The sequence below is a fragment of the Fukomys damarensis genome, unplaced genomic scaffold, assembly GCF_012274545.1.
Source record: "Fukomys damarensis isolate Sample0158 unplaced genomic scaffold, DMR_v1.0_HiC HiC_scaffold_16, whole genome shotgun sequence".
NCBI classification, from domain to species: Eukaryota; Metazoa; Chordata; class Mammalia; order Rodentia; family Bathyergidae; genus Fukomys; species Fukomys damarensis.
This window is the reverse complement of record NW_022900928.1, coordinates 13945817-13968899: the sequence shown is the minus strand read 5'-3', so window position 1 is coordinate 13968899 and position 23083 is coordinate 13945817. Positions and strand designations below refer to the sequence as shown.

The 23083-nt window shown below is 38.5% G+C and overlaps 1 protein-coding gene across 27 annotated transcripts in view; it reads right to left on the bottom strand.

Moving 5' to 3' along the window:
- Positions 1 to 23083, bottom strand: part of Sox6 (SRY-box transcription factor 6) — a 557563-nt gene that overhangs the window by 29163 nt on the left and 505317 nt on the right. For all 27 annotated transcript variants that reach the window (XM_010615190.3, XM_010615191.3, XM_010615182.2 and 24 more), the window contains one exon: positions 11054 to 11162. In XM_010615190.3, coding sequence (XP_010613492.1) covers positions 11054 to 11162 — 109 coding nt within the window. The remainder of the gene's footprint in view (positions 1 to 11053; positions 11163 to 23083) is intronic.

Genomic DNA, 23083 nt, shown 5'->3' with positions numbered 1-23083 from the left:
TTCTTCACTAGATTGTATACCCCAAACAGCTATGATTGCACTGTGTCTTATCCATAGCGGTGTCACCAGGGTTTAAGGCTAGCACAAGGTAATATCAAAATGCTCACTCAGATGGTAGACAGTGGCAGACCTCTTCAACAGAGAACATTATAGAGACCCGGATGTCTGCGTGTTCCACTAGCACCTGGAAACTCCTGAAGTCAGGTTTTATATAGACACAGAATATTTTCTATTCTGCTAAGTGTCTGACAAGAATGGCTTTAATGGAAAAAATGTACCCAAAATAGTTGTTGTTTAGAGTTCAGAGATCACTCATTTTCATTTTATCTTTTTTATTGGCCATCCCAATGCTGTAAGGTGGATATAAATATATAAAATGGATGCATGCATTCAAACAAACATACAGTGAGACCTTGCTTGAGTATCATAAAATGGGTAAAACACTCTCATAGAATTAGAGAACATTAGTATAAGAGGGATATTAAAGATCTTCTAATATCCGCTCCTTTTTCCACAGGAGGAACAAGGTTCTCAAAAGGCTAAACCACTCCAAGTCTCATAGCAAATTGGCAAAATCACTCTGGCAACTCAAACATAACTATCTCAATCATTGCACCCTTGCTATCCACACGAATTTCTAAAATGATCAGCTCAATTGTTTCAGTGGCATCCAGACTTAATTTTACAAACTCCTAGCAATTAATTTAACTGGCTTCTCTTCCTTGTTTAGCTTCATTCTTTTCAGGGATTCTGTCTCTTATTAGAATGGGAATGCAGCTTACAGGTCCAGTAAAAATTGCATTTTTAAAAGATAGCAATAAGGCACTGGACCGCATTAGAAGGAGATGTCTTAAGGATTGGTGACAACCAAGCCAATCGTATCGGCCACTGAAACATCTCCATCCTGTGAAGAGTTAGAAGAATTTGAAACATTTGTGGAGTTAGAAAGATTTTTTTTTTAAAAAAAAGCTTTCATATGTTTCTGTTTCTAGATAAACTATTGTTTCCTTTTAGTGAAAACCATAAGAAAAAGCTACTTCAAGAAAGACAGGCAGTTTAAGTCAGCTGTTGGGGAAAAACAGAAGACAGCATGGCTCAGACGCTAATACTTAGATCTGAGTTTGCATTATAGATGTGATCTTTTCTAGCTAAGTAACCTTGAGTCAATTACTCCTCTTCTCTTAACTGTAGTTTCATCTCCCTATAAAAGCTGGTTAATAGCTTCTACTTTGCAGCATCTTTCATGAGGAATAAATGGGAATACAGTGACTGGAACCCCAAAACCACACACTAAACTGCAGTTCCTTTTAGAAATAAAAGCCGTAGTAATAAGCAATGGAAGTAGTAAAATGTTTATTCCAGTTCCAAGAATATAACAAGTGATTAACTGATACTTGTCTTCTAGCTATACTTTCCTCACCCCTGGATGATGTTTCCTATACTTCATGTCTTGTTCTTCAGGTAGTTAAAAAAATAAAAACAAACTAACTGGGGGTTGCAACTTACTCTTTAACAGCGCCTCTCTTCTGCTCAAATGCTAAAAATGTATTTCAAAAGGGTCTCTATGATACTGACTAAAATGCAGTGACTGTGCATAAGGCCCAAGCAAGAAGGATCATCTCACACCTCCCCAGTTCCCCTGGGTGGGAACAGTAACCAGACCGGGCTGCTCAGCAAGAGCCAGGGAAAAGGAGAACCATTGTCTTGTGAACTCACAAATCAGCTTTTTGTAAAGGACTCAATGGAATGACAAAAGGTTAGCATTACTGACTGTGAAACTATAATATTTGGAGGGCAAGGAAATTTCAAAGTTACTTTGCATTCCTCCCTACTAATAGCTCCATAAGTGTGCAACCAGGAGCAGCTACTGTCCTGCTTCATCTCAGCCTCTTGCAGGACTCACCTCCCCACAGAACAGTGGGCTGCTGCTGAAAAGCTGAAAAGCATGCAATGATTTTTCTGCCAAGAAAGTTAAAAAATATATACATACATATATGTGTGTGTGTGTGTGTGTGTGTGTGTGTGTGTATGTATGTATATGGAAACCAGTAAACTTCAATCTGTGTTTTTGGTATAAATTTAAAACAGTTTAATATATTGCTTATGAAATTCTTCTCTCCAGAGCTGATACTTGGGATATTAAGTTTTAACTCAGTTATTTTTTATGGCCCATTCCTAAATGCAACAGTTTACAGTACGACTCAAATGCTGATGTATTCTTACACAATCTTTTCCCTTGTGCATCATGACCTAACTTGGGTCTAAGGTGTGAGTATTCACTGGACAAAAATGACTGAAGAAAATATCACTCTCCAAAGTGAGAGGCACAAGTAAAGAATGGATCCATAGGCATCCATCAGTCACATCGGACAAAGTGAAAATTAGTTTAATGTATGAACCCTATCTAGGAGGAAAGGAATTACTTTTAATATGATTAGAATAGGAATTCACCAAACACCTGCTCAGCTTTCTTACAACACAGGAAAAAACACAGGGAGCTGCCCCTATGTGGAGAAGTGAAAGGAAGAAGAGAAATACAGAGACTAACAGAACACCAAGACACGCCTAGCCATTCCGTTTGCACTATGCTTTACCTCTGGAATCTAAGTCAGTCTTAGCCTTCAAAGTCTCTCTCCTATGTACAGGCAGATCTCAGTGTCCTCAGAAAGACACTGGCCCAGAATTTCTCAATTAACCCACACAGGAAAGGATGTTGTAACGTCTGTCCCAGAACTATTTAAGGGAAAAGTCTGTATCTGACACCATCTGGAAGCACAAAAGGACGGCATATGGGTCATAACTCAAGACTTTGGTCGTAAGTCAAAACTAAAAGGCCAGTCATAATCCACATTGTTCATGTGTCAAGCCAGTGGTAACTCGAGGGTTCACTGTATTTCTAGAATATATCCAATAGCTATTTATTGAGTGTGTGTGAGGCTCTCTGTTGGGCGTGGTGGACAAGACAAAGATGAGAAAGCTGATTCTTCCCTCTTGGGGCTTCCTGCGTGCTTTACTGTCTCGGTGTCTACTTGGATCATGCCCTTGACTGAGTGCTCCTCTTCTCTTTGATTATCTAAGTCTAGGCTTCTTTCCAGCCATACTTCTTTCAGACATGCCAGAATTGTTGCTGTCCACAGAGCACAGCAGCTTCCTCCTCTAAACAGTACTTCTTTTCTGTTTTTCTAAATATGCACTTGAAGGTGTAAAATTTAGGGTGTTTTGATTGGTGTGGGTGCTAATTGTTTAATTCTAACCATGTTACTAACTCTTAGAGAATACAGTGTAGGCTATTTGTTTTGGGTTTTTTTTTTTAAGTCTTTTCTCCCATGCCCATAATAGTGTCATGTATACGGGAGACAACCAGCAAATTGAAACTTGATGGAACATGTGGGTAAAACTGAAGATTGTGAGGCCCTGAGTAGGGACAGACACTGCTTGGAAAGATGTAGTTCCTCCCAGTGGAGATTCATTTCATAGAGGTCCATCTTTACAAAGTATAAAAATAGGCAGCAGATAGTGGGTACAGCAGAATAAAATGAGACAAAGAATCTAGAAGCAGTAAGAATATCTTGGCTAAATGAAGAAAAAGATAGGATGTCATTAACCAGAATAGGGGTCAGGTAGATAGGCACTGGGTATTTGGAATAAATTAGAAATAGTTTTTAGAACTTGAAGAGAGGGTCAGGGATGTGGCTCAGTGGTATCACGCCTTCCTGGCAAGTACAAGGTGCTGAGTCTGATTCATCGGAAGGAGGAGGAGGAGGAGAAGGAGAAGAGGAAGGGGAAGAGGAGGAAGGAAGAGAAGGAGGGGGAGGAGGAGGAGGCAACGGAGGAGGAGAAGAACTTGAAAAGAAGGTAGAATTAGGGGGAAAAAAAAAGGATGGTCTCAATACCAATTCTGACCTTAGCCAAAAATAATTTAAAGAGCACTCAGAATAGGCTTGACGTTCTTCAAATCCAACCAAACTAAGGTGAGGCTGAATTCTACAGTTTATGTGTGGAAAGTCAAGAGGCTTTTGCTGCCAGTACAGAAGGATTCTGGGACAGCAACCTGGACTAAGTTGACATTCCAAGAGCCACACAGTCCAAACACAGCAGATGGACCTCTATCAGCTAGGGTTTATCCTAATGTGCTGCTTTATGTGAAGAGACAAACATATTGCTGACTGAGCAAAGACTAACTTCATAGGCCCACTGGGAACATATGGTAGCTGTGTTTGAGTCTCGTTTTCATAGTAAATGGTATTAATCTATGTCATTAAGTTGCTGTAGAGAGTTGGGAATGCACTTCTGTGTGATTTCGATAATGACATAAATAGGCATTTCTTTCTTAAGCAGAGGATGGAAAAGGAGATCTTTTTTGGTGGTAATTACAGGCATTGCCATTGATTCTCTTTAGAAAATGCAAACGAGTGAGACACTAGCTACTGGGCAGAGTTGAGCTCCACACTAAGGAAGGAAGGATCACTGACTGAGCTACGAAGCCCAAGCAACCATGAGAAGAAGCACACCGAGTTTCCTTTGCGGAGCATTAGGGGATGGAGTTATACAAGAAACTTGACATTTCACTCTCTTGCCCCATCAGGAATATCCATCACTTGGAGAGTTCAATGGAAATTGTTTTCTACCAACATTAAAAGTTATTTGGGAGCTTTTAAGACACAGCAAGTATATTTCTTTAAGAGAAGTTTATTTGCTTGTTTAAGAGCCCTGCACTTTATATATAGTGCTGATATAAACTGGTGCACAGGATCCTCTAAAATTGTTTATATCCACAGTAAAATACATTTTTGTGATACTCATACAACAGAGTTAGTCCAGAGGCAAGGGCTTTGTGAACTCTGCTTATCTCCCAGCCCATGTGGCAGTTACTCATCTTCGCCCTGTCTTGGGCCTCCCTTGCTACTTATCTGGGCCTCCAATCCTGGCCTGCTGATCCACAGAGACTCCTTCACCTATACGCTTCCCTAAAGTGCCCAGACTCACTGTCTTAGGCGGCCAGGGAAGGCCACATCTGTATGCCTATGGCACAGCTCTGGCTTAGTGCTTCCTCAGATTTACCTGGCTCTTTTCTTTTTATATACATTATTCCTTATCTTTTGTTCCTGGTACATGCTCTAATGGCTGGATATCTTCTTAGGCAAAGGCATGTATCTATGGTGTTTTTTCTACAATAATTGCAATTATTTAGAAAATTGCACCGTTCCTAGTTGATACTTTCTACATTCTAGTTGCCTCAAAGGTGAATTGGTTCAATTATGACAGTAAAATTAAAGAGTTTTTTAAAAAGCATGTCAGCTAGAAACTGTCTAGATCCATTTTCTCACTCACAGATTAGGGGAAGAATATGACTTGTCTAGGATGGAGCACTCGAATTTAAGTCTGCAATCCTTAAGCAAATATCTGAAGGGATAAAGGAGTGTGATAATGAAATGATAGGTTTTATTCCGTCAGAGTCCAGAAAGTCAGACTAGAGCACATGAATAGAAATTACAAGGAATCAGAGGCAAAACTGCATATAAATTGTTGACAAAGAACTAAGAGAATTAGAGTAAGCATCTTGGGATGAAGTCAGTTTCCTGCCAGACTCTCGGAGGCGTTCCAACAGAAGGGAGATGACTGACCGCTTACTTGTCAGGGATGTGAGAGGGGATTTCTTGGCTGGAACTGTAGACTCCATTCCCTTCCCTATTTCAAATCTGAGACTCTCAGTGTCACAACGTAAAGTGCTGTATTCTGTGCGTGAACTGATGACCTGTACGTTTCAGAGTACAAGCGATGATGGTGTTTAAATCCCACCCCAGATGAGGCCACAGTTTGCCTGTGCTGCCTTGAGTGAGTCATGTGTCATGGAATCTATCTTCCTTGTCTACCAGGAGTAAGGATCCAGGGCAGGTGAAGGCAAGAAGAAAAGCTGCAATGATTTCCAAGAGTATGGATCAAAGGGATAGCAGGATTTTAAAGAAACAACTTGTATATTAAGCGGTGCATTTTAAAGGGGCTGCAGGGGTGGGGGGCATTGCAGTCTCTGCTATTTGTCCCTGAGCAGAGAGTTTGAACTGACAACGATAAAGCTACCCTGAGATTTAACATTTAAACAGGAATTAGAGGTTCACAAAAAGGATCAAGGGGAAGAGGAGCAAGGGGAAGAAGGGGAGGACAAAGGAGCGGAGGACAAAGGAGGAGGAAAAGAATTCAGAGGAGAAGGAAGAGGAAGATTATTTCAGAAGGGCAAGGCCAGCTTGGGTGGTATCCAATTTAGAAATTCAGTATAAGACCATAAAATCTTTCTAAACAAATCTTATAACAATAGCCATAAATGGGAGTAACATGATATATATATCCATTTCCTTGCAAATCAATGCAAGTTTTTAAAACATGGAGTGTGGTAACACTGCTGCAGTTCCAAACCAGGGTCCAAAGCTCTGCCAAAAAAGTTTCCGAGTTCATCCTTCAGTGATAAGCTCATACTTCATGTCCCCCACCCCCATCAAAATAAGGTGCAGCCTTCCTGTGAGGCTAGAATGCAGTAATTGAAAGTGAAAATGTAAGCCGGGTGTGGTGGCTCACACCTATAATCCCAGCACTCAGGAGGCTGAGGCAGGAGGATCACTATGAGTTCGAGACCAGCCTGGACCACATAGTGAGTTCCAGGTCAGTCTCAACTACATAGTGAGACCCTGTCTCAAAAAACAGACAAAAAGAAAAAGAAAAAGAAAGAAAAGAAAGAAAGTGAAAATGTAAAAAAGTTTTACAAGAATTTTTTTTACCCAAGCCATACTGTAAAACAGTATGAAACCCTATGTTTAGTTAAGAGGAAAAGCCCCAGTGTGAGACAGGTGGGGAAAAAAACAAGATAGAAATAATACATTTGAAATTTCCGAGTCATAACTGCTGTTTCTAGAGAAGAGAAGGAGAGCAGGGAGAAAAGGAGGGCCCTGTTTGTGTGAGAGAACTGGGAAGTACTGCTGGAGAGGTGTTTTCATTAACAGACAAGAAAACTCAAACGAATATCAAAGCTCCATTCAGCAAGTAGTACAAATATATCTTCTAAGATATTACTCCATTTTTTAATATCTCAAAAACCCCCAACTAAATGGAACTTATAAGAAATACACTCAATGCTTTATGAAGACCCTAAAACAATCTTGGATTTGGAAGAAGACTTAGAGATAATCGAATCTGACATGTCTCTTTGAAAAGATAAACGTAAGTCCATAGGCATTAGGCACTTCTTTCCAGTCATTTAGCAGCAGAGCAACTTTAATCTCAACCTCCCAATAACCTGGCCAGAGACCTTTTTATGATACTGCACAACCTTGAAGTAAGGAGAATCGGGGTAAGAATTGCACGCTTGCCTAAGAAGAACAAGGAGAGGGGAAACGCCATATAGAAAATTCATAAAAAGTTCGACAGCTGCTTATCATCATTAATACACGGGGACAGTCTCAACTGATCAAGCCCTCTCTTCCTTACATGTCCTATATGGAAACTAGCAAATTGTGTGCACTCGATACATGTTAAGTCTTTAGCCACTTCAAAGCATTACAAGACCTTAAACATGTTTCCTAAGTCCCCAGCACCATTGAATTTGTAGTTTTATAAATATCATGGTGAACAAGAAATGCTGTCTTGTCACATTCAAACCAAATAACAGCTGGACTTTAAAAATAAAATTTTGAAGACATTTGCCTTTTATATTTTTAATTTCTGTTTTCCTTGCTTATGGTTTTGTCATTTGATTTTGATGAGTGGTTAATACACATGCACAGCTGCCTCTTTTGGTGACCTTTTCTTTGCTGCCTCCCTGCCTGGGCTATGAAGCAGGTCTGCAAGATGCTTACTAAGTCATACTGTCGTTTCCACACCAGTAGACGTTTTCCTGGGAAGCCTGGCGTGAGCAGGGCCTCATCTCCTGGGCTGAATTTATTCATTTCAGAAGCCCAACAGGAGGGTGGGACAGAAGTCCTGGGAAGGCACAGTCACTAAAAATCACTGTTCCAAAGCGAGGAACCCTTGGAGATGATCACACATGGATAGAGGGAGAGCACTTCCTGCATTAGAGGCACAGAACCCAACTGTCAGCTCAGCTTCCTTAGGGAGCACTCACACTGAACTCTCTGTAGATTACGATAAAGTACTGCTCTCCCCGGCACTTCTTCTCAAAGATAGTCATGTATATATGGACACACCTATTTCCCTTTTAATCCTTCAGCTTCCCTCACTGGGCCACAACCTCTGACAGGTCAGGGACATCTCTGATGTGTTGCCCATGGTTTGCCCAGGGTCTGGTTCAGGGGCTGGCTCAGGACAGTCATCCAGGAAATGGTGGCGGTTTTGTTGGACCACAGACTTAGTGAAGGAGCAAAGACCTTTTTTTGTTATTCTGATTCTTCGGTGCCTTGTTAGTTTTCCCGCTAAGGGAAATACGAAGGAATAAAGTAGAGAAAGTATTATGTGTACTTGTTATCTACTGCTTTTAATGTGAACCGTAACTCCAGCAGGCTCTGCAATCAGTTCGTACTTGAACAAACGCCAGGAAACAGGCTGAAGTCAGCAGAAGGCTGCTCCCCATCCGAGCAGTCCTCACCAAAGCAATGTGCCGCAGAGGGTATTAAAGCAGGTAACCTGACTCCATTCATGAACTCAGTCCCCCAAAAGCACAGGAGATCTCAATGGCAACTTCTGGGCAAGCTTCTGAAGGGAGGTTTTCACACCCTCCTTAAGCTCCTGGGCCACTGCAGACCTTCTCCTGTTACACTCACCCGGCACTGCTGCTGTGTGTGACCCGGTAACGTGAGAGCCGCTGCGTGGTGTGACCTGCTATATTTAGGGAGAGGAAATGGGCCGCACTGGGGAAGGTCACGAGGAACTTGCTCAGAAAAGTAAGGGAAGGCACCACGTATCTATCGGTATGTACACAGGGGTGCGGGCTGAAAACTGAGCCTGGTATCAAATCTCATCTCTGCCCTTACTAGCTATATGGCTTTTAGCAAGTTATTTAATAGCTCTGTTTAATTTTCTCAACTGTAAAATACCTTTTCGGAGGCTGTATAGAGATTGAATGAAAAAATATCTGTGCAAAACAACACATTCTGTGGCGCATGAGAACCTAATAAATACTTTGTAAAAAAAATATAACTAGGAAAATAGATTTAGATCTGAACAATCTGGATAATCTGGGTATTTATAGGTTTGGGCCTAGACAACTTGAGTAATCTGAGTATTGAATGGACTATCTAAAAATACTCCTGTGCAATGTTTCCCTACAGTAAAATTCTCAACTTTTTCCTTTTAAAATAGTAATTCCAAGACTATTAACATATCAAGCACATGATATTGTCAACTTTTTTATCAACATTACAGAGAGGCAATTGATTATAACTAATATGCAGTTAAGAAACAAAATGAAAAATGTCAAATGACAGAGTAAGAAAAGTCTGTTGGAGTAAAGGGAAGGTAATAGAGCCCTAAAATTTCTAGCTTATAGCCGAACGTGGAGACTGAATATTCCACAGTGATGTAAAAATTTTATTTCATTCTATTGAGCCCAAGATTCGGGTACTCCAAGTACAACCTTGTGACAAAAGTGAGATGGGACAGAACTAAAACACCTCCTCACAGACTTTCAGGCCTGCTCTGGTGTCTGTGCTGTAGATGGATGGCTGACTGTGCAAGGCCCATTATTTGGACTTTCTGGGTCCCTGAAAAGAAAGATCTCAACCCTCACTGCTGGAAAACCTGCCCTTCTAAGTGCCTATGAAAATGTCAATATGTTCTTGGTGCATATTATTCAAGGAAGACAGCAAGAATGTTTCTTGTTTTTAGTCCTGTATCCATCTTTTTCTATTCATCTTCTTCGTCTCCTCGTCCCTTCTTTTCCCATTCTTTCCTTTTTGCTTTTCTCTATCTCTGTCTCTCTCTTTCTCCCCCACCCTCTCTGTCACACACACACACACACCCCTCAATCAGAATTTAACACCTTCTCCCCAGGACTATCATCAAACATTAGATTGTCCTACTGCTATGAAAAACCAGCCTTCTGGAAGCTCTCAGAGGTGCTTCCTAAATTCTAATACTACCTATTTACTAGTGCTCATGCTACAGATTCTGAACTACCTGGAAAGAACTAGTTCCGATACAGCTATGAAATATCTTCATGTGTTTTCAAGGGATTAGGATCCTGGAAGAAATTCTGCTAGTAACAAGGATACTAGTAAGATTCTTCCCCTCAAGCTAAAACAGGACTTTAGCAGAGACCCAAGATGGGTAAAGTATCACATTACTCTGAAGAGAACAAATTAATCTTCCCTGACTGGTGGGACAGATTCTGCCAAAGAAACAGCTAACGGGAAAACCAGTCCTTACTCTGTGATGACACAGTAAATAACCAGGCAACATTATTACTCAAGTGCTGACCTAACCCATAAATTGTACCCAGCCTCTGGGGAGCAATTTCTGCTGATGTGCTGCTTGTGCATTTAAGACAAACAAACAGAAAAAAAAAAAAAAAAGAAGCAGACAGGATTTGACAGTGCTATGGGTAAACATTCTGAAGCAAGGCAGCTCTTTCCACCTAGACTTTCAACAAACTTCAGTGTCCAGACGATCTAGGCCTCCCCTGAACAACTAGTAAGTTTGTGCAAGACCTGCTGGAAACCATCAGTTAGTTCCCCAAATGGTTATATTGTACCTAGGAATTCCCTGATTTGGAATGTGAAAAACAAAAAAAGCCCTCCTTGTATTTCTTTTTTTTTTTCTTTCTTTCTTTAATAAGTATGCACTGAGGTAAATGAAACAGAATTCTGTTGCTCATTGGAGTAATTTTAAAACTTTCAAGTGGTACCCTGAAGGACCTGGGTGACCATGTGTTTATGATCTAGCTGCTTCTCCATGTTCTTAACTATATACTGAAGACCAACATTTTCTTAACTTTGCCTAGAAAATGCAGCTAGTGACCCCCCAAGAAAGGCCCCAGCGATCCTACATCTGACTCAAATACACTTTCAGGAACACACAGAGCCACAGAAAGAGCCACGGAAAAGCCACTCACCCTCTGCATCTTCCGGCCGAGTAAGGTCGATGACACCTGGGCCCAGCTTTCCATCTTCGCTTGACTTTCCTGTTAACTGGGGCCCCAAATTCTCAAAGCGCGTTCTTTCCTAGAGGAAGGAATAATCAGAGGCTTATTCTAGCTTCCAAAGCAACCACCTTTTCCTTCCAATTTCTATCTTGCTTAATGGGCAAAAGGTGGATTTGTAAACATCATTTCTGACCCACTTGGCCTGTGAAAATCTTTCAGAAAGATCTGCCAAAGCCTGATCGTGGCACTGAGGGCATTTAGACCATAGGACGTGTATGGAAAGGAAGCCTACAGTAGACCAGCCAGAGCTGCTTAGCACTTCTCCTCTCTTTTGGACTGGACCTAGAAATCTAAAAGGAATGCAAAAGAGTTGAATCAAAAGTGCAAAAGCATGGAAGAGCAGTTCCTGTTAAAGTAATACAACTAACTCCCGTGGCAGAGAATTGTTCCCACAGAGATCATAGCTTGTACTACTTTTACTGGGAAAATACAAACTAAAATTTCATACACTAGGTTTTCAGAAATATTTCAAAAGAGGTAAACTAGATGATGGAATCAGTACTATTGTTTTTAGCTGCGAGTTCCTGGGAAATGAAAGAATTTCACTCCCAGCCAACCATGGACCAGAAGAGTTAACTACCCCAGCTGGTTAGGAGGGAAACCCAAAAATGTTTTACCCATTCACTAGCTCTAGGAGCACAGTGGCCTCACAGTGGCCTCACAGTGACTGGAGCCCTGTCGCTCTCTGTATCGCAAGCAGAGGGCTCACTGGCCATCGTTGACATGGTGTTCTCGTCGGCAGAAACCCAGCACGTGTCTCCCCCGCACCCCCACTTTTCCTGCTCTCCAGACTCAAACTTGGCTTTGTGTTATGCTTATGAATGAATGAAACCTTGTTGTTCATTACTATGAAACAATATTAAATGTCATGTCAGCTTGAATTTACAGACATGAAATAGCAGCTTCCAGCTCCAGGAATGGTTTCTGCATGTTATACTTAATGCATTATGCAGCAGCAGAGTGCTGATTGCTGTTCAGTCTATTGTTCGATGACCTAGTTCTGTACTGAGCATGTTCAGCACTAGATGGAAATACTTGGAGTGTTCTCTTCTGTAAGATGTTTAGAAACTTGGAAATATTCTTAAAGAGCAAACATACAATTACTTGATAGAGGCTGTGCCTCATTTGTACAGTCTCACTACATTTGTGCTTCCTAATATGATTATTTTTGAATATCATTATATTTCTATAATTAATTCCCATCAGTCAAATTGTGCAGGAAGTCTTCCAGTTTCCCTTCATCATGGAATGTGTTGAAATCTGTGTTGGAAGAAAACACAGCGTAAACCTTGCTTTAATCTAGCACCCTTTCTATGACAGATTTGCAACAAAAATCATAAGCATAAATTTCTCCAACTGGATTATATTAACTAGTTTCAATAATAGCAGGCCGGGAAACCTCTGAAATATGACACTTACAGAAGACAGAGTGAAATGAAAACCAAATCAAGGGTGGTTCTCTAATATCTTATGTAAAAACTACCGCCCAAGAACAAATTAACCCAGATTGCAGGACACAACAAAAAGCAACCACAAGCTGTGTGGGAGCATCACACATTGTCAGGGGAAGGACAGCTGCTTTTAATCAGCCAGTTTCTATTTTGGAGTAGCACTTTTGGTTGTCATGATGTAAGGAAAAAGAATTAAAGTGAAGATGAGTAGTACTAGGGGAAGCGAAATATTCGACCTTTGTTTTATCATATTGTTTCACATTTCAATTATTTGCATGTGAATGCTTTCCCTGTGTTAAATGCAAAAGGAGTTTTGATGTGACACCTGCAATCTTCTTGGAAGAACAACCTTTAACTGTATTTTCATGGGGGGAAAACAACTTTCCCTGACAATCAACAGACCGAGCTACCTATCAATATGCATATTTCAAGTATCTTTTCTAGTCATTCATTCTCTTTGATTTTACCGGAAAATATTCTCAGTTAAAAAAAAAATAAAGTTCCTGAAAGAATATCAATATTTTGACAAGGAAGGAGAAGAGGGAAAATTACATGCCATGGTTTGTAAAATCCTAAGACAACAAAGCTTACATGATGATAATATCTTTTCTTTTATAAAAATGAAGTGCACTTGCAATTCAGTAGTATCAGCTTGTTTTTAATCATAACAAAAAAACATTCAGAACATTCAACAACACATTCACAGTGCTTTTGAAGTCATACATTTTTCTGACTTCATTGAAAAAAATTCTTTTTCAGAGATACTTTCCCTATAAAATATCAATATTTTGACAGAGTAGAATAAGAGGAATAATATCCCATGAAATACTCGTTAGGTAGGCAGAAAATAAACCAGTGATAAACACTGTTTGGGGTATTGGGTTGCATTTTAAATTTGATGATATTAAGCACTGCGTGTGAGATTAAAGAAGGACCCTGCAAAGCCATGCCCTTTCATATAAATTTCCACCTAGTCTCCCAGAAGATTTCCTTCTTTTCTTCAAAGAATAGCTCAGAATATTTATTTGCCAGCCACATAATCACAAGATAAGAGGGCCTGATGTATACAAGTTAGGTCTGGGCAACTGAGCTAAGCAAAGATTTTACCAGTGAGGTTGAACATAAGCCTAGCAAATACAGGATGCGGACATGGACACAAAGAAAAATAGAAGGATGTTTCAGTTCCAAGAAGCCTAATCTTCCTACCATTAAATACCAATGGGTAGACTCCTATATGGAGCAAGTATAGGCCGTGGGTGGCAAGTTCTTAAGTCTAAATCCCACCCTCCCTACATACACAAACCTGAACTGCCCTCACAATGCACATGGCTCTCAAGAAAGATATTTTGGAAATATAAGCAAAATACCTCAATGCTTATTCCCCTCCTGAAAAATTCCCCAACAGTCACACTGACAGTGAAATGCACATTTCACATGCAGCAATGTGATCAGACACTTATTTATGCATTGTCAGTCACAAACATGCAGGCAACATAAAAGTTATTGAAAAAAATTAAAGTCAGCTCTGCTGTGTTGTAGGACTGTTGGCTCTCTAAGTGCTTTGAAATTATGATGTATGAGGTAGATGTTGCATATTAAATAAAGATATTTAAATGATAAAGCCTCCTTTAGTGAGAGCTGATGAATGTTAAATGTTACAAGCCACAAGATGGTAGCATCCATCATCTTCACATATTATCAGAGTCAATGACGGTGCAGACTCACTGATGACAGATAGACTGCTGCATTATTATCCCTTATTTCCAGAGTCACTGAACAAACCATTCAACTCCTCAGGCATTATTTTTAACTTTGCATTAAATTAGCAGACCACCCCCCCAATGGCAAGACTGATCAATTATATCTTTGCATCAGTGGAGAGAGAGAATGGATTTGGGATAGCTAAAAGACCAGAGGTTAGTTTTCATCTAGGAAAAAAAATCTACTTCTTACTGGCAACAAATGTGAAATTGTGATCTGGAGAAAGAACAGCAATGAAACAGTAAGCACACAATAATGGTTTTTCTTTGCACTTAGATAAAAGCTGAATTTTTGATGTGCAGAGTATATTTTAATAAAATTTTATATACTATGTTTTATACACTTATTGGCTATTCCATAATAATGTGTGTGCTAACAGTAAAATTGCTCTTAAATTTATGTGTGTTATTTATACGTTCCCACGTAACAATGCTTTTTGTTGTAAAAAATATTCTGTTTATTAATGTAACTTTACAACCACTGCATCCAAGATCCGTGGTAAATTAATGACATTTTTATTATTTTATAGTGTCATTAAATTTTTACTGATCACTCCATCAAACAGAGGCAGTAAAGGCCATAATGTAAACTGGGACACTTAGATCAGGCAGCAGGAAGACATTCCATATAGTCTGAAGAAAACTGCTAGCAATAAATGATATTTATACCATCTTTAAGCATATGAGAATACTTGGATAAGTTTGGCAAAACTGTTTCAGTAGTAGAGTGGATTGTGTACTTAAATAACAGTTTGCCTGCTAGCGAGACAAGCCTTTTTCAAACCACATGCAAGATGACTGATTGCAGCCATCTCCTAAAAAACAACACATGAAACATATGACGTGTCAAGCACCTTCCCCCCGGATTACCAAAACTGACCAGCCTACACCATACTTCCAATTCTTTCAATAAGGTCTCCTTTTCTACAGACTGAGGGGAGATATTGTACATGCTGAAGAAAGCTTTTTGTTTGTTGCTTTACAAATATATTCTATTTAAGTAGGCACGGCTAGACAACAACGTGATGTATTTTATTCCAATGGTCTAAATGAGACGCACTTTACCAACCTTTACTCAAAAGCTCCCTTGTAAAGAATGTCTGAACGTCAGGTCATTATGGCAGCTATGCAGCATACAGCTAAGGTACCGTTGCCTATATGGTAGTTGAGCGTGTGTGGAAAATAATTATCCTGTGTTATTTTCATATGTAAAACACGTTATAATTAGGATGCTCTCTATATTGACTCTCTTAAATAAACTTAAATGTGTGTTATTAACTAATTGCTGAACATTCCATTTATGCATATATAAGACAGTAAATAGAAAATTCTATGCTCATATAATCACAGATTTAGAAGCACCTATCTTCTATATGGGGAATCTGGTATGATTGTTTTTTAAGTAAATAAGAATTTTGTTGTTAGATGCCCAAATACACCTTTAAATATTAAAGACTTTTTAAAAATCTTTTAAATTTGTAATGATAGGGAATTTAGCAGGAAAGATGACTACTGCAGCCCTATCAATCGTGTGTGTGTGTGTGTGTGTGTGTGTGTGTGTGTATTCCTAAAGCAGGGCTTTCTAAGAGAAATGAAAAACATGTATATTATGAATAGAAATTATCAAAGGCCACCAATATCCAAAGATACAATCTAGCCTCAAAATTTCATCAATGTCTAATCTATTGAGTGCTTGCTGAGTGAAGTCTTAGTGTTTTCATCCCAGATTTAAGCTTCGCTCTTTCTGGACATTTGACTTCCATTTCTACATTTTAGTGCTCTTTAACCCAAGAAAATGGTACCCTAAACTAAAAGTAAAGACTTCCTACAAAAGCAGCTTTCCCTTGACCCAACTTCCTTCTTTTCCTGTTTTACATCAGTGCTACCTGGTCAGGAGTACATGTCTCTACTGTGCTTTGTCTAGTCAGTCTTCCAGGGTTACGGAATTTTCTTCCACAAGGCCTCTTTCCCTGACCCCTATTCTCCCAGTCCCCTTCTACTCTCGCTACCTACTCCTTTTTCAAGCCCCTAAACATAGCGAACCATTGCAGCCTCTCCTCCGGTCTGCCTGATCTTTGGCACTGCCCTCCCAGCCCATCTACTCACACTCCTTCCTCAGTGTGAGGAACTTTCTTCACTCAGAACCTTCAGTAGCTTCCTATTTACTCCTGCATCTCATCTAAACCACATCCCTTCATTTACAACTCCTCACCTGCCTTTTTAAACTCAATTTCCTACAATTCTCCCATCCTACATGCGTTGCCTGGGGGCAGATAGTGGCTGGCTTCCAGGTAAAAACAACAAGATCACATGTTTCTCTCAAGAAACGCTTTCTTCTCTCATTCTCCTTGACAAGGGTCTCATTCATGTTGAAAAATCCAAATTTTCCATGAACTTTCTAATCTCTGTTCTGATATGCCAAAATTCTTACTCTTCCCTACCTAATTAGCCCCTATCACATAGTACTACTGGAGTTTATTTCATGTACACTAACTAGCAAATCTTCTTCAACAAAATCGAAAGGTTTTACAAACCAGGGATTGATATATGAGACCTTCTTTATATACCTGTATCTTACACAGTATTTAGCATTACTGTCCATAAATACTTCTGAGTTTATGAAAGCCATATAATTTACCTCATAAGTAAAAAATACTCTGTATAATATAACATGTTGTTTGTTTTCAGTACTGGGGATTGAACACAGGCCCTTTTCACTGAGCTACATACATCCCGAGCTCCTTTTACTTTTCAGTTTGAGACAGAGTCTCTCTAAATGCCCAGACTGAGCTCAAACTTCCGATTATCTGCTTCAGCCTCCCAGAGTGGTGGATTACACATATGTGCCGAGTTTGTACAACACACATTTAAACTCAAATACTCCACCCTGTGCTGGTGATATCCCTTTGAGCATAACAAACCAAGGGAATCTAGGTAAACACCTTAAGTATTATACAAAAGTGGGAAATAAGCAATTTTAGAAAAGTACAATAGAATGCATTTCTTTATATAACTTAATGTGAATTCTAACTTGGAATTTCTGTAGGTAAATACTAGCATCTCTGAAAGTATGTGCAAAGCACTGGCAGAAGACGACATTTATCTATGATAAATGCATGGCTTATAAAGCAGAATACATTTCAAGCTAAAGTTTTATTTGTGTTTCATTTTGTTTTGCTTTGAAAGCAAGACAAAGCCAAGAATGATGTCGACCAATACTCTGGATGACTTGCTCTCATGTCCTGCTCTGGATATATCTTGCCATGATATGAGTCTCAATACAGTTTATCTACACATGTGGTTTGTCTCTTACTGACTTAAATTTTATCACGTCATTATCCTTTATTTTATATCCTTTATTACATATTTAATATTTAATGAAGGATCAGGCTTTACACTGGAAAGTAACCACATGTACTCTTTAAAAGGTGATTCTTTTTGAAGGTAGTTATTTTAGAAGCACTGGGATTTACTTTCACAGTGACATTTTGATGGCTTCAGAGTCAATAATTATGATAATAAAGACTCTGGCCGAGAGCAATGAAGTTCATTATTAAACCTCATTGTTAAATAACATTTTGTCAGCTAAAACTATTACTTTTTCTATCCGCTAACACATCCTTAACATCAAAATTGTGCTAGGATTCGTGATGTAGTTAAGGCCTAAATTTTCCAAGTACTGGAATGCAAGTAGGGAAGAGTGCCACTTATGGATCAGCCGCGAGTACAAAGGTCATTCTAATGAGTATCCCATTTAACCGCACATCAAGGCCGAGGGAACCTACTACTATTGCTGTCACTCTTATAGTAAAAAAGTGAGGTTCAAAAATATTTTTTAATATTTTATTTAAGTCATTTAACCAGAATTTAGATAGGTGTTTGTCCTGGGGTGAATTCAGAATCATCTCTACAGCGTAATTACCATATGATCTCTCTGAGCTCATTCTCTTATCTGTAACATGAGACTGAAAATGCTCAAGGCACAGGGCTGTAATGATTAAGTGTGATTGCAAGATTACAAGAGTGAGCGCATTGTAATAAAAACAAAGCAATTCATAAAATATCCACTTCGGTTCTGATATTATTTAGCGTCTCAAAGCTAAACACTAATGGAGAAGAGTGTCTTGATCTAAAGACCGGTATCTATTCTCCTGCATAAACAACAGAACTGTATGGTGAAAGATGCATTCCTTTTTGTCTTGGCTTCTAAGCATCTCAAAGCTAAATTTGGATCCCAACCCTAGTAATCATCCTGTAATTTTCTACTTTTAAACCCTCAAATGTTCCCCACATTTCTGTGTGATAATAAGCATGCATCTCTGTATAGTTTACATGACCTTTTATTATTTGGCTCCTGCTCCTTTTATCAGCTTCAGGTCCTTCTCATTCCAGTTTCTATTCTCTGTTCCAATAAAATGGAACATCTTAGAGTTTCTCGAATATGCCATTCCCTAGCCCTATGTGTTTCCATGTACTATTCTATCTTCCAGGAAGGCCCTTCACTTCCTGATGACATCATAATTAATTCTCTCCAGCCTAATCAAAGCACTTCTTCTTGACAAATTCTGTTGTTGATTTTCTTCTACCAGCCTCAGGGGGAAATCTATCACTCCCTCTTTTATTCCATTACCACATCATGTTTATAGAAAGACATAATTATTGGTTTATATGTCTATTTGCACAACTCCTCAACTTGCTCTAAACTACAAAGTCTATGTCTTATTATCTTTATATCATAAGTGCCTCTTATGATGTTGTACATAGTAGGCACTCTAGTGACTAAGTCCTGGTAAAAATGACTGAGAGATGGATAAATACAAAGAAACGTATGTAAGTCACTTATACAGCGTGATGACCTTCTCATGGCGGGCCTAGGGCTATATAAAGGAAATATGCCTTGTTATTATATGAAAGCATTCTGCAAAAAGAATTTTTTCTAAAATCTTGACCCCTCAAAAATGTTCCTCTAACACATCTTTTATATTGCTTACCAATTCACCATCAGCCAATCTCTTAGGAAAGGCTAACAGAATAAACTGTTAAAATGAAACTGTATTCAATTCAGTTTAATTTCTCCTGAGAAATAACAGCATTCCTAAGGATAATAGTCCAGGTGAAACCTTAAAGAGACATAAAGCACTTGGTCAAGAGGGGACTTACCTGAAATATTTCACAAGAGTTGGAGAGTATCCAGGCTAAGCAAAGATGCCCGTTAAGGGTTGAACTCTCCTGCCCCCACCCCCCATCAAGTTCATAAGTTGAATCCCTAACTCCTACCATCTCAGAATGAGATTATACTTAGAGATAATGCTTCTATAGTGGTGATTAAGTTTAAAATGAGGTGGCTAGGGTGGGTCCTAATCCAGTCTGACACAAAAGGAGACATGAAGAACATGAGAAGCAAGAAGTCCATGTAGGGACATAGAAGATGATGCCCACATACAAGCCCAAAAGAGACACTTCAGAAAAAACTAAACCTGCTGACATATTATCCTGGACTTCAAGCTTCCATAATTGTGAGGTAATACATGTTTGTTCTTTAAGCCACCCAGGCTGTAGAATTTGGTTACAGCAACTCCAGAAAACTAATTACAATGGCCTGGCCATTTCTACCTCATGTAACAAAAAAGGTCTTTGTTATTGGCCAGAAATGATCAGATAATAAAGCAACATCCTATCACCTATCAAAAATCCTATCAAAAATCCTATCAAAAATAATTCTCTGAAACTTCTGTCATTAAGACCTCATAGCAGCTGTATGTGTTGACATCCCTATCTATCCATTATGAATGATTCTTCAAAATCAAAAGGCAGATTTTTAAGGTATGGACCAACTGAGGTAAGAAACTAAGTCAGTAAAGACTGACATAAACTATTCAGATGTGCTCTCGGTGTGCTTACATATGGACATATGGAGCAAGACGTGATCCTTGGGGGTGGAGAAAATGTCTCATGACTTTCTCTCCAGCCAGTACTGTGCCTGAAAGTGCAGAAGCATGCAGCACAGGCCTGCTAAAATGAACTAATGTCTTCCGAGCTTCTTGTGGATATGTTTTATGGAGCTTTCAAAAACATTCTCAAATGATGTATGACAAGTTTCCCTCAGGATTTGAAGAGTACACCAAACTGAGCAAGTTCTGTCTCCACAATCCTGGCAATGACAGCATCCTGTACATCTCCTGTAACACACACTTAGACTCCTGTCACTGACCATGAGATGATAAATGATACAGTAGCATTAACTCTGAAGATATGAGACCCTTTTAGCCTGGGAGCCACTGAATTAAATTAGTTTCATCAGGATTATAGTGCTTACTGAACCTCTTTAACCAAATGCTTTCTGTCTCATTCATATGGTTTTAATATGGTTTGAACCAATTGCAAGGTTATTTATAAGTTTGCAACTCCCAAGCAGAGTTAGAAAGCATTCAGATTTAAACAAATCCATTTGTGTGGTAGCCCAACTCCTACTTATATGTGGTTTCAACTTTTTATTCATGTACAGAGGCATGATGCAGACTTGTTCCTGAATATCCTCTGATTAACTGTTTGTTTCAGTAACAAGTTCACAAAAATATTCCATTATGAAGTTACACAACTCATGCTAAAATTGAACATGTGACTGAAAAACTAAAAAATTCTATCTCCACTTAAACTATCAATAAGACTTTGTTATTCTAACATTTACCATATGGACAAAAGGGATCACAATAAAACCAAGCAGCTAAGCAAATGTCTTTGCCCAAAGAGGCATCTTGGAAATTCTACTAGTTCAAAGTCTAAGCATTTGAATTCAGATATTTATTTAAATTACAATGTATATTTTAACAGGTTGTTTCTGGAAACACAGGTGAAATTTATTCAAGTTGAAAACGCCAAAGCCATATGTTTTAAAAATATACCTTCTATATCAATTTTAATTGGCAAACTGATAATTTTGAATTTTTCTTTCCTTAGAAACACAAAAACAAAAAGTGGAAAAATGTAGAGCATCACCATGATGTAATTGGTTTAATTTATGTGATATATAAATAGATCCTATCCTGTAAGAGGTTTCCCTATCATTTAAAGAAATATGCATGCTACAAAAACAACATCTATCTTTAAAAAAATAAACAAGAGTCACAGGGAAGCTTCAGTGCAGAAGGAATAATAGGAAAGGCCTATTCCAGCCTAAGCACTGAGATCCAAGAGGTGACAAGGAAAGAGACCTTGCGCAAACCTGTTCCTTCTACTAAGCCACTCTGTGTACTCACAAGCTATATTAGTCCCTGCTTATTTCTTTTATAAAATGAGGGAGCTGAATTAATGTATCTCCACGATATCTTTCAGTTCTGACACTTTAGAATTTTACAATACTTGACTTTTTTGTGCTTCCTGAGATCTCTACGCAGCATACAGTAGTAAAATAACTTCCTCGTGTCATAGAAAATTTGGGGTGATTATTCATATTCTCAAGGAAAGCATTCAAAAATAACCTATTTGTCAAACAAGTCTAGCAAACCATGGTCACACTTGGTCAAAAAGCATTTGCTTGCTATTTCTAAAATTCCATCCTACTATCGGCAAAAACTATAAAAGGGAAGGAGCTGATGTCAGGGGAAGGCAAGGAAAACCAGAATTTGGAAATATATGCCTCTATGTCCCTACTTACATTCACTAGAATGGCACTAGCACAGAATTTATCCTTAGTTTTCTTTTCACTGTGGTTGCACTAGCATAGCATATATTCCTTTTATCTGCAAGCAAAGTAACATCAATGTAGATTGTTGCTGAAGAGCCTCACTTCAGGAAAAAAGTGATTAATTCTTTGATGTCAAGATGTTGCATATTTTATTATTATCATCTTTCTAGGAAAAAAGAATTACTAATGAGATTAAGGGAAGTTACGACTAAATTTGCAATAGAATATAACCTAGGACCATGTCTGGTTGTACAAGAAGCTTTTTTTAAAAATTAAGAATAAAAAGCAGAAGTTCAGTCCATGGTACCAAAACAACAAAAACAAAACAGAATAAAAAACATAAACTATGTTTTTATTTCAAAAAAGATTTTTAAATCATTCTGAAATTAAACTTTTTAAAATGAGTTTAAAAGAAGAAAATATTTAGGAACCCCATTCAAAATAATACAACAATATGGCAACATTATCAAGGACAAAAGACAGTGTCCAACTGTGGTGATATGTGTTAATTGTATGGTTTTCCAAAGATGTGGGAGAACTGATATCAATTACAGTATAATTACCATTACTTCCAACAGAGTTAACATGTAGTTACCACAAAATAACATACAATTAACTGGTGTCACACTGCACACTAAGCTAAATAAGATACAAATTAAAAATTCCCACATGTAGCCATAATATTCTTCCATATCTTAAAAAATAAGAATAAAACAATTTTTCTCTGATAATGTCACAGCCTTTTTAGGTATTAGTACAATTATTTCAAGTAAGGGAAAAATTCAAACCATATATGTTAGGAGGCAACATTTCTAGATGTAAGATGAAAAACTGCATTGGAAAGGAGATGTAAGTATTAACAAAAATTTAATTTTTTAAGCTAAAGCTACTGTAAATAAAATTAGCATTTTCTTCACATTTCCTTTAGCCCCTGACAATTAGCTCTACTGTAAATCCAAATTCAAGAATTTCTTAATTTTTACTAATCTACATCATTTTTTTTAACTTTATTTAGCAAACAGTGGACAAGAGCCCGCTTTAGCAG